This window comes from Drosophila subpulchrella, chromosome X, assembly GCF_014743375.2.
Source record: "Drosophila subpulchrella strain 33 F10 #4 breed RU33 chromosome X, RU_Dsub_v1.1 Primary Assembly, whole genome shotgun sequence".
In the NCBI taxonomy this organism is placed as follows: Eukaryota; Metazoa; Arthropoda; class Insecta; order Diptera; family Drosophilidae; genus Drosophila; species Drosophila subpulchrella.
In genome coordinates, this window is record NC_050613.1 from 18,061,649 (window position 1) to 18,072,423 (window position 10,775).

At 48.7% G+C, this 10,775-nt stretch overlaps 2 protein-coding genes across 2 annotated transcripts; one reads left to right on the forward strand and one right to left on the reverse strand.

Moving 5' to 3' along the window:
• Positions 1–430: 430 nt before the first annotated feature.
• On the forward strand, positions 431–8,611 carry LOC119556186 (inositol polyphosphate-4-phosphatase type I A). Its single transcript, XM_037868128.1, has 9 exons — positions 431–733; positions 916–1,048; positions 1,167–1,325; positions 1,390–1,692; positions 2,236–2,772; positions 3,437–3,986; positions 4,418–5,732; positions 6,268–7,001; positions 8,088–8,611. Exons 2-9 carry the CDS (start codon positions 928–930, stop codon positions 8,218–8,220), a joined length of 3,852 nt encoding a protein of 1,283 aa, XP_037724056.1. The 5' UTR covers positions 431–733; positions 916–927; the 3' UTR covers positions 8,221–8,611.
• LOC119556187 (39S ribosomal protein L38, mitochondrial) lies at positions 8,527–10,207 on the reverse strand. Its single transcript, XM_037868130.1, has 5 exons — positions 9,989–10,207; positions 9,777–9,932; positions 9,354–9,711; positions 8,996–9,294; positions 8,527–8,932 (listed from the first exon to the last, which is right to left on the reverse strand). The coding sequence occupies exons 1-5, from the start codon at positions 10,137–10,139 to the stop codon at positions 8,646–8,648; spliced, it is 1,251 nt and encodes a 416-aa protein (XP_037724058.1). The 5' UTR covers positions 10,140–10,207; the 3' UTR covers positions 8,527–8,645.
• Between the last annotated feature and the right edge of the window lie 568 nt (positions 10,208–10,775).

Sequence of the window (10,775 nt, forward strand, 5' to 3'; positions counted from 1 at the left end):
AATAGAATTTTCTAAAATATGTTATAAAGTTTTCTAAGATTTATGAAATTTTTTTAAAATTATTTTTAAAATGCTATCCAATACAAGGTAAAATTGGATAATTAGTTAATACGAAGCAAGAAATCATGTGAAAAGTCAATGCTGAGTTATCTGCCTGGTATTTTAGGATTTTATTAATAAATTAAACGGCATTTACAATTTTTAAAAATCCTATTCCAAATTAAATCAACTTATCTTCAATATAAGAAATTTTCTAACAAAATTTTAAGTTTTTTAAACTTTATGAAAATGTCTTGAAATAATTGCTTTCTTTAATTCTTCTAAAAGCAAAGTAATTACCTTTTTGAATAGAAAATTTGAAATTCAAACGATTAACGATACTTTCCATTCGATACTCACGAAGGAGTGTTGGCCACCTCTAGCACTTCCAGCGCTTCACAACACTGGCTGTGGCAGAACAGCAGAATTTATTTTCCAATAAGAAGCTTCGCTTGCGCTTATCAATTGCCAAACTAAATTTAATCAGTTCGTAATTACTAACTAGTAATCAGCCAGATCTAAGCGCGGAGCGGAGCAAGTGACTCCCCGGGGAGCGACGGATGAGCCAGCTCCAGGAGTGGGGGAATCGCCGCCAGCTGTGCAGCAGCAGCAGCAAGAACAACAACAACAATATCGAGGTCGCAGGACCAAAAGGGCAAAAAAGGAGGAGGAGGAGGCGGCGCAGGAGCAGGAGGTGTGTATCTGTGTGTGCCTGGCCAGCAGCCCATCAGCCCATCCGGGCCACGCCCACTGGGCACGTACACCGTGCCGTGTAATTGCGGTGAATTATTGATGTGCGGGCGTGACCGTCCATCTTTGGAGCTTGCTAATCGAGTGGGCCTCCACCTAACCACTTTGTATATCCCCCTCATCCAGTGACCCGTAGCCATGCGCTTTAACAAGCTGGAACTGAACTCCCTGGCCAGCAATCCAGCAACGCGATTCGACAAGGAGGGCCTGCTCATCATCACCGACCGCCAGGAGGGCTTCCTGTGGCGCTCCAGCGAAGGTAAGCCCCCCCTGTAGCCACCTGCAATCCCCACCAGGCACCACCGCACCACCTGCATTCCCCACCAGGCACCTGGCTTATGCACACTCCATACATATGTATATTCTACCGCCCACAGTCAGAGTTGAACGTTGGTGTAAACTGCGTGGCAATTTACTGTTCTACCTCAAGGATAAGGACCCCAAGTCAGCGGTGGCCGGCCTCCTGGTGCTGGAGAACTGTTGTCCGCGCATCCAGAATGAGGAGCCCGAGCCCGAGGGCTATGTGTTCGATCTAGGTGAGTGGTTAGCCCTAAATAGCCTTCTAGTTAATTGATTTTCTGTACCCTATTCGATTGACAGACTTCAAGGACAGCTCGTCGGAGCGTTTCATTGCCCGCACGTCGGCCGAACGCCTGGCCTGGGTGCAGTGCATCGAACAGGCCTCCAGCGAGAGGCTGAACCTGCTCATCCGCCAGCTGAAGGAGCAAATCGTAGCCCAGAGTCGCCAGACGAACGTTGCTGGAACCGCCAGTACAATGGGCAATCACATTGACCTGGGCATGCCCCTGGAGCAGCAGGTCCAGGAGCAGCTGCAGCTGCACAGCTGCCCGCCGGCGGAGGAGTCCACTGCCGTGCCCACGGAGGAGGCGGCGCCGTTTGAAGGTGATCTTATACAGTTCTAACCCCAAAACAAAAACACCCAACCATCAGGAGGCGCGGATTTCGTTACTGTTTTTAGTTATGTTATGTCCACATATTAGACCCATCCGCACCAGCACTCCCAACCTCATCCAATCCTCTCGCTCACTTCCATGCACCCAATGTACATCTACACAAACATCCGGTTTATAGCCATTCGATTCCATTTTGGGCAACCAAAAGCGCTTCGCTTGCCAAAAAAAAACAAGAGAAAACAAAACATTCTGCATACATTATTATTATTAATCTAATCCTAAACGGAGGTGATGCCTTATTTGTTGTACTTTTATGTGTGTAATCCCCGGGGAATTGGAGGTGGAATTTAATCCATGTGATGCAACTGAAAAAATATGAATTTATTCTTGGAATAAACTTTGTTTTGCTAATGAATCTAAACGGAATTGACTGTTGTTTGTTATTTGATACCCACCGCTTTAGCTGTACCCGAATCTACCGCCCTCCTCGCCCATGATCTCACCCGGTGTACTCTCTATTTTGCACTTTCAGAACTGGATCTCTCGGAGCTGCCCATTTGCGAGACGGCCCTCTCCTGTGATAGCCTGCCTTTGGACACGCTGGGGCGAGCGCCGAACCCACAGGTCGTGTGCTCACTGCTGCCGGCGGCTGGAGAGGATTGCCTGTGGCGGGAGCATGCCCGCACCGAGCTGCAGGAGCGCACACGCAGTCCGCAGTTTCTGTGCACCATGCGCTTCCAGCGCAGCGCCGGCTTCTCGGCCGGCACACGGCTGCGCTTCAGCGTCTTCGATGTCCGCGAACGGCTGACGCTCACCGCCCTGCCGCTGGGCCACGCCGAGGTGGCCCTGGGCGTCATCCAGGACACCAGCCGGCTGCGCCTGCCGCTCACCTCGCCGCGCGGTGAGTGCGGCTTCATCACGCTGGCCTCCTGGTCACCGGATGCCGCCGTGGAGCCCGGCCAGTCGGGGAACGGACCGCCGCGCTCCAGCACGCAGCTCTTCGACGGAAAGGGATCGGGATCGGGATCAGGGACAGCCGCCGCTGGAGCCACCACAAGCAGCAGGCGAGGTGAGAAGCAAAGAAGCTATAGATAAGTTCGATCTAGGGTCCTATATTGGGTTTTGGAACACCTACGTCTGGTATCTGGTGATGAAATAATCAAAGTTCATATAATTAACCACCGCGAATTCTTCAGATTCTTAAATCAAAACAGCACTGAAACTCAATCATTGCTTGATTGAATTAATAATTACTGATGTGAGTCACAGGGAATAATCGGAATCATTAAAACAAGTATCTATTTGATGCTATATTTAAATTCTATAATCAATCCCCGCGAATTCTTCAGTTTAGTGAATTTATTCTTAGTACTTTAAATACTAATGTAAATAAAGTTCCATTGAACCAAGTGATGGGATACATATATGATATATATTTGATAACTATGAATTATTAACATTTTTAAATATTCCGCGAATTCTTCAGCTATGTAAAAGACTCAATTACTATCAAAGCTCTATCAAAGTAAAAAATACAAATGTGAATAGCAGGGAATTCTCTGAACCACTAATACATGTGTTTAAAATATATTTTATACTTTTAACACTATACACTTCCTTCAGGGGATCATTTTCATGTAGTTATTGAGCTCTGTTTTATAATAATAAACATCTTATTTAATTAAGATCCCTGAGAAATATCGACTAAATGTACCTCAATCTTTGATCCCCAGCCCATCGTCGCACCCAGTCGCTGCCGCCGAAGCTGGGAGTCCGGCTGTTTGTGCCCCAGCAGTGTGGCCTGCAGCGGGTGTGCTCCAATCCTCGCCTGCGCACCTACCGGCTGAACTCCTCCCTGGGCGCCGACATCAGTGTCCAGGAGACGCTGCTGGAGTCCCGCCTGTGCTGCCAGCTGCCCCAGCAGCTGCTCTCCATATGGATCCAGCGCGAGAAGGAGCTGCTGCAGGAGATCTCGGGAATGGGCGAGCTGAGCGGCGAGTGGCGCTGGCGGCAGATGAACCTGCTCGAGGAGCATCTGCGCCTGCTCAAGGACTACTCGCAGGCCAAGCAGAATATCCAGCAGCTGGCCCGCGACGGCGTCGCCTTCAAGCGCTCCTCGGCGAAGGCCGACGAGGCGCTGGAGTTCCTGCCGGTCAACTTGCATGTGCAGCGGATGTGGGCCCAGAACGACACGATGCAGCGACGTGGTCTCCTGGACGTGGTCACCGTGGGTGCCTTTACGCGCCACGATGCCAAGGGTCGCAAGTGCGGTGGCCTCATCAAGTGAGTGGTGGACGATATGCTTACATATGAGTGATCTCTAAAAATTAAGTTTAGTTTTAGAGAAAGGTTTCAAAATCAGCAGGGAACTAAAGAATTCGCGTGGGAATTATTCGGATTTTATAAGAAAGTTAATTATAGAAATGTTTTTATTGCCAAGAACTTAGCTCTAATTTGGATAAAAAGTCCGTAAATATTATTTCCAACTGAATTTTGTTATTTTATTGTTTACAGAGTATTGATAATATTCAACATCTTTAAGTAAATTCTATTACTTTCAGTGTAGCAGTTCAGGTTTAGAGATAGATTTTCTAATCAGCCGGAATCTCAAGAATTCGCGTGGAAATAAGAACGATTTCATAGGAGTTTCATATTTTTTATAACTTAGCAATGTAATAAGAGTGATCCCTAATAATATAATTCCTTCCCTTTAGGCTCCTGCAGGAGAGCAAGTCCTGGAAGCTGGAGCAGAGCAACGCGTGCAAGGTGCAGGCGGCCAACGATGCCGTGCAGGCCACCAAGCAGCTGCGCAAGGAGATCGTCGAGCTGATGTCGCAGCTCCTCCAGTTGGCCAGCCGGCGCAGCTCCAAGGACATGATGCCACTGTGCAACCAGATGGTGACCCGCACGCGCACGCTGCTCAACATCTGGGAGCCGAGCATTGTGGAGGAGGCGGTGGCCTTCATCGAGCGCCATCGCATCATCGAGGAGCCGGAGAATGTGCTGATGGAGCCGATGTCGCCGTTCCGCAAGATCACGCAGCAACTGACGGCCTTGGAGCTGAAGTCGCCAGAGCTGGAGGACTTTGCCACGCCGGTGGTGGCTCCACCGGATCTCTGGCCACGTGGACAGCCGCCACTGATGCGTTCGAACAGCTGGCATCCGAGCAATAGCTCTCCCTCCAGCTCGCTGGACATCCGGGCCATCGATTCGCTGCAGCATGTGGTCAAGTGCTACAACGATCACCTGCGCAGCCTGGAGCAGGGCGGGAATCCTCGCCAGGCCGAAGAGGAGGAGGCCACATATCAGTCACTGCCGCTGGCCTGGCACTCGCAATCTCCTCCAGAGGCCACCACTTCCGCCCATGTGCCAGATCCGCCAGCTGCTCCATCCGTGCTGCAGCTAATCGATCTGGACGAGATCGGGCGGCGGGCGCAGCGGCATCAGCATCACCAGCCGCCGGCAGGCTTTCTGGACACAAAGCTGATGAGCTCGTCGCCGTCGGCCAACTACTACCGGCCCACGGAGGAGCCGGAGCCCCTGGATCTCACCCAGCTTAACATCGAGGCGAGCGTGATGTGCCTGGTCAGCAAGCTGAAGTTCTTCTGCGGCCGCTGCGACAGTCCTGCCATCCGGCTGCGTCATCCCAAGGTGCCGATCAAGCGGGAGGGATTCGCGGTGGCTCCGCAACAGGCGCCGGACGTGATCGCCGCTCCGGTAGCCGCCAAGCAGGCCCCGAATCTCGAACTGGATCTCAAGCCCTCGGCGGCAGTGTGTGGATTCAGTTCCGGAGCTGTGTCCGTGCCCGTCAAGAAGGGCAACAAGTTCACCGACGGCCTGAATCTCTCGATGACCACGGACTGGGCGGCGGAGCTGCGGCCCAGCATGCGCAAGCTGCGCCACGCCATGGATCGCCTCCTGAAGACTGCTCGGCTGATGCACTCGGTTCAGCGGCTGCAGCAGGACATGCGCTGCAACAGGATCCAGGCGAGCATCATGTACCGCAGGGACGTCTGCTTCTCCCAGGCGGTAAGGATTAAATTGACAAATGTTTGTGGAAAAAGATTTGGGATTCAATACCCCAAATCTAAATGCAGGACGTCTTAAGTATGCAAATGCAGCAGGGAACTGAAGAATTCGCGGCATTTTTAAAAGCTTTTTTGCCAAGAATTGTCTTAGATAAAAAAGGATGTGATTACTATTTTGAACCTTTTTATATAATTGTATGGCTTACTGACTTAAAACTTCTTCAATATCCCAATCTAAAAACAATGTACATATTTTATAAGGTCAATAAGTCTAACAAAATTCGATTACTTTCAGTGTAATTTTGATTTTCAGTTGATTTGAAAATCAACATGAGACTGAAGAATTCGCGTGGTATTATTTTAAGCATCATTTTATATTAATTTACATTTAACCATAGTTCACATCGTAATCATATGATTTATTGAAATCCATATAATCAGGGTCTTTACGGTTCCGAAATCAAATCAACATAGGACTAAAGAATTCGCGTTATATTGATTTTTTACTTACACACCGCTCTCCTTGTTATTTTCAGCTAACCGCTCTGGTCAGCTCCCTGATGCTCCGGCTGTGGGGCAGCGAGCTGGACATGGGCTACCTGGTGATGCTCCGTGACCTGGGTCCGCTGGCCTACTTCGAGGGACTGCTGACGCTGTACGGGAACGAGGCGGACATGTGGAGCGACATGTGCATCGCCATCGAGGACCTGTCCGCAGTCAGCTTTCAGCTGGTGCGTGCCCAGGGTGATGCGGCTCTGGCGCCCATGCCCCGGATCACCGGATCGCGGCAGGCACTGGAGGTGCAGCTCCCAGTGCCGGAGCACTCGCTGCCCGGCAACGGCACCTCCATCTCGTTCAAGATCACGCCCGTCTTCTTCAACATCGGCATCAATGAGAAGGCCAGCTTCGCTGAGACCCTGGGTCAGACGAAGGAGCAGCATCGGTCCAACTGGGACAACTATCTGCGCTTGAGCCAGTACTTTGGTCGGTATCGGAAGCTGGGACTCGGCTCCGTGGACGCCGGCGAGTCGCTGCAGTCGCTGCTCGGCTTCATGGAGCAGCAGCTGCGGGCCAATGTCTCCAAGAACGTGAAGATCCTGCACCTGGCCGAGGACGCCTGCCGGCTGATGGACGGCCTGCGGTTCACCTCCTGCAAGAGCGCCAAGGATCGCACCGGAATGGCGGTGACCCTGGAGCAGTGTCGCGTCCTGGTGCGCGAGTTCCAGTTGCCGGCCAAGCATGTGCCCTACGCTCTCAGCACCATGCGGAGGTGAGTTTGGGAATGGGATTTATTTATCCCTTTCTTTTATTTCAATGTATTAAGCCCTCGATGTAGCTAGGTTTTGAAACCAGCAGGGGACTAAAGAATTCGCGTGACAATAATAGGGTTCAATGTATACCTATTGAAAAATAGGTTTCAAGACGATTCCTTTTCCTCTAACCCCTTTAGGCCAGTTTTTTATTTTCAAAGGAAAACGTATAAAAAAGTGAAAATTGGTCAACAAATTAATTTTATGTATGTAGCAAGCTGCCTTAATTTGCCTAAACTACGATTTAAAAACCACAAAGAAAAATCGTTTTTTTGCAAAGATCTAAATCCCATTTTTTTGCCCTAAAAAATCAATGTTTTGACTGCCATAACAAAAATATAGGTCAGAATGAGGAATGTCATACGTCGTTAAGCTCGTTGTTTAATTCCCAATCGATTGGCATTCTAACCTGAACATTTTTCATTTTTGCCATTTTTCGCAAAAAAAGATGATGTAACCCCTTACAAAAAATGAGAAAATTGGTCAAAAAATAAATATTCCTAAAAGTGATGGGGATCGTTAGTATTTTTAGCAAGCTGTTCAAAACAGTCGGTCTTTTAGCTGTACGACTTGATCTAGTTAAACTACGACTGAAAAACCTGAAAAAAAGTCGTGTTTTCGACGAAAATCTAAATCTCGTATCTTTGTGAGAATCTGACCCCATTTTTTCGTCCTAAAAATTCCGTTTTTTGACTGCCATAATAAAAATAAAAGCCAGAACGAGGAATGTCATACCTCGCTGTGCTCGTTTAATTTCCAATCCATTGGCATTATAACCTGACATTTTTTTATTTTTTCCATTTTTCGCAAAAAATGAGAAAATTGGTAAAAAAATAAATTTTTCTTAAAGTGATGGGGATTGTTAGCAATTTTAGCAAGCTGCTCAAAACAGTCGTTTTTTTAGTTCTACGACTTGATTTGGCAAACTACGATTAAAAAACGCAAAGAAAAATCGTTTTTTGGCAATGATCTGAATCCCATTTTTTGCCCTAAAAATGAGCTCGTATATGTAAAACAATGTATCCCTTTCTTCAATTTCATTCCAGCGAGGGCACGCGGATGGACAACGTACTCAAGAATATTGGGAAGCGAAAGTATGCCTTCAATCGAACTCAGGTCTCCTTTCTGCCGGCCATGTACAGGCCGCCAGTTGGCAGCTACGGCAAGGCGCAGACTTAAGGATCCACTGGGGATCCCCTTTCGAATGTCCAACTGAAGTACTTAACGAATAGACACAAGCAGGACAACTTAACAGCGATACATATTATGTATATCAGCAGAGGAAAACAAAACAAAACGTATAAAACAGTGCCAAAAATACAAAACAAAACAATTTAACCAATTTTGTGCGAGGCAAGCAAAAAACAAGCGAATAGGTAACTAATTAAATTAGCACATTAAAGGAGAATCTTCCGGACAATTGTTAAAGCATCACACGATTCCATAGTACGTCCCCTTCCCATATTTATTTAGGCTATATCCAAGTAGTTGTAGTTTGCAGATGAGGCAACCGTGTACTTTAGCGACTCATGTACTTCCAGTGAATAAAAAACGAACTTGTTAACCACTATTACACACACAAACTTAACAGCATTCGGTATCCCCTAATAGTCCTGCACCCGACCGGTGCCCAGACGCTGTTTCCTGATCTCGGTCTTCAGCCACGAGGGTACATCGCGTATGGGATGGGCGTTGGGGAAGCGGAGAGGCTGCTCCGGTCCCTCGAAGGGATGTGTTTTGGCCAGCTTGCGCTCCAGGTATTCCTTGTTGACCTGCTTCTGGTCGCGGTGCTTGTCCATGTACAGATTGAAGGGCTGCTTCAGCGGGAAGAACTTCTGGTCGGCCAGGTATGGCTTCGGGAAGTCGTACTCATAGACGGGCTCCTTGCGCTCTGCATGATGGATGTACATTATAAGTATAAGATCCTCTTGATGCATCTCACATCCCAACTCACTCAAGACATCGTGGTAGAACTGCGTCAACGACTCATCCCAGTTGGTCTGATAGAAGGCCAGGCCAGCGGGCGTGAGCTGCTCCTGGTGCTGGCGATAAAAGTCCAGGGTGCTGAAGGTGCGCTTCTCCAGGTTGCTGTAGTCGCCAGTGGCCAGCTGATAGGAGCCGAGATCCAGGCGCGCCTGCTGCTTGTAGAGCACAAAGACCATGCGCTGGTAGCCCAAGCCGCGTGGCGGGAACGGTGGCAGATACTCGGCGAGCACCTCACCATCGCTCACCTTGCCATTGGGTATGTTGGCACTGCAAAAAGGGAAGGAAATCAGGATTAAGAAGTCATCATGGCAGCGTACTAATCTTACATGAACCAATGCAGGCACTCGGCCTTGCCATTTGTATAGTGCGCATCGGGATTGCTGGCCACCAGAGTCCAGAAAGTGTCCTGGCCGGCGGGTTGACCCGTGATGGGATCCAGCTGGCCCTCGAAGCTGATCTGCGGCGCCTTGGCCGCCTCCGCCGGCTTGATCACGTTGCCATTGTAGACGGGGGCCAGGCTGTCGCCTTCCAGCTGGTAGCTTATGCTGAGCGGCACGCGGGGCACAAAGTAGGCGCTGCCGAAGAGGTGCTCGAAGATGCCGTAGTGATCGGCCAGCAGGCGGAGATCGTGCTGCCCGGTGGTCTTCACATAGGTGCGCTGCACCTGCTCCAGGTCGATGATCACTGGGGTGAGGGCGGAGGAACATAATGAGCAGCTGTTTCCAATGATTCCCGGCATAGCTACTCACGCTTGTTGCTGCGCGCCAGCTGCTCCAGTTGCTTGCTGGTCCGCTGGGCCTTCAGGTGCTCCAGCCGCTTCTTCAGCTGTGCCGAGCGCGACTCCTTTAGCTGCGGAAAGCCAATGTTGATGCGGGCCACCACCTCCGGATCCGTGGCCGTCTCCTCTGCGGGCAGAAGCCGGTGAAAAGGTGAGCCAAAGTGGTTACATCAACCTACATACCTCGCACCCGCTGTTCCAGGGAACGGGCAACGCCGGGCGCCTTGCCGCGGATGGTGTGCCCTTGCCGGGTGGCGGCCACCAGGACGCCGGCCTGGGCACCACGCACGCCCGGATTCAGGCCGCTTTTCATTAACAAATTACTGAACGACATGGTGTTTTGTAATTTGCTCCGCGTTTTTATTTTTTGCCTTTTTCAGGGCTGCCAGACCAACGACGGAGTGTTGCCAGACCGCCAGTCAGCTGCTATCTATCGATTATCTCTCAATGAGCTTTTAACGGTAGAGGAAAAAATATCGGGTTTTAAAAAGGTATTCAAGATGTTGAATTTAAAAACAATGAAGTAAAATATAAATTGCTAAGCATAATTATACAAATTCATAAGCAAGCTTATTTTTCTTTTAAAAATTTGGTAATGTTTTTTAATGCCATTCTTTAGGTCTTAACTTGACTATATATTTTATTTTTTAAGTGGCATACTTTTATAATTTTATAGTGGTGTGTCCTAGTATCTCGTAATCAGCTCTAAATATCATTATTTTATTTATTTATTTATATAAATGATAAATAAAATCATAAGCTTATCATTATTTTATTAAACTATGGTATAGGGGAGTCTTAACTCCCATCCAGTGATATCCTAAATAAGTTTAAGGACTGGGGGTGTTTACCCTTTATAAAGAAAGAGATCTGTGTGGAAAAAGGACAAAAAGGCAGCACTGATGTGATCTAATCCGATGATCGATCGATAGACATGACATTTTCCAGCCGAGCTTTCCAATGGTCCCCG

Bases quoted from the DNA above. Each gene is read 5' to 3' on its own strand.
- LOC119556187 (XM_037868130.1), bottom strand. From the start codon at position 10,139: ATGTCGTTCAGTAATTTGTTAATGAAAAGCGGCCTGAATCCGGGCGTG. The intron at 9,295-9,353 runs GTAAGATTAGTA...CCCTTTTTGCAG, and splicing joins GAGTGCCTGCATTGGTTCAT to TGCCAACATACCCAATGGCA. The intron at 8,933-8,995 runs GTGAGTTGGGAT...TCCATCATGCAG, and splicing joins GTTCTACCACGATGTCTTGA to AGCGCAAGGAGCCCGTCTAT.
- LOC119556186 (XM_037868128.1), top strand. From the start codon at position 928: ATGCGCTTTAACAAGCTGGAACTGAACTCCCTGGCCAGCAATCCAGCA. The intron at 2,773-3,436 runs GTGAGAAGCAAA...TTTGATCCCCAG, and splicing joins CACCACAAGCAGCAGGCGAG to CCCATCGTCGCACCCAGTCG. The intron at 5,733-6,267 runs GTAAGGATTAAA...TGTTATTTTCAG, and splicing joins ACGTCTGCTTCTCCCAGGCG to CTAACCGCTCTGGTCAGCTC.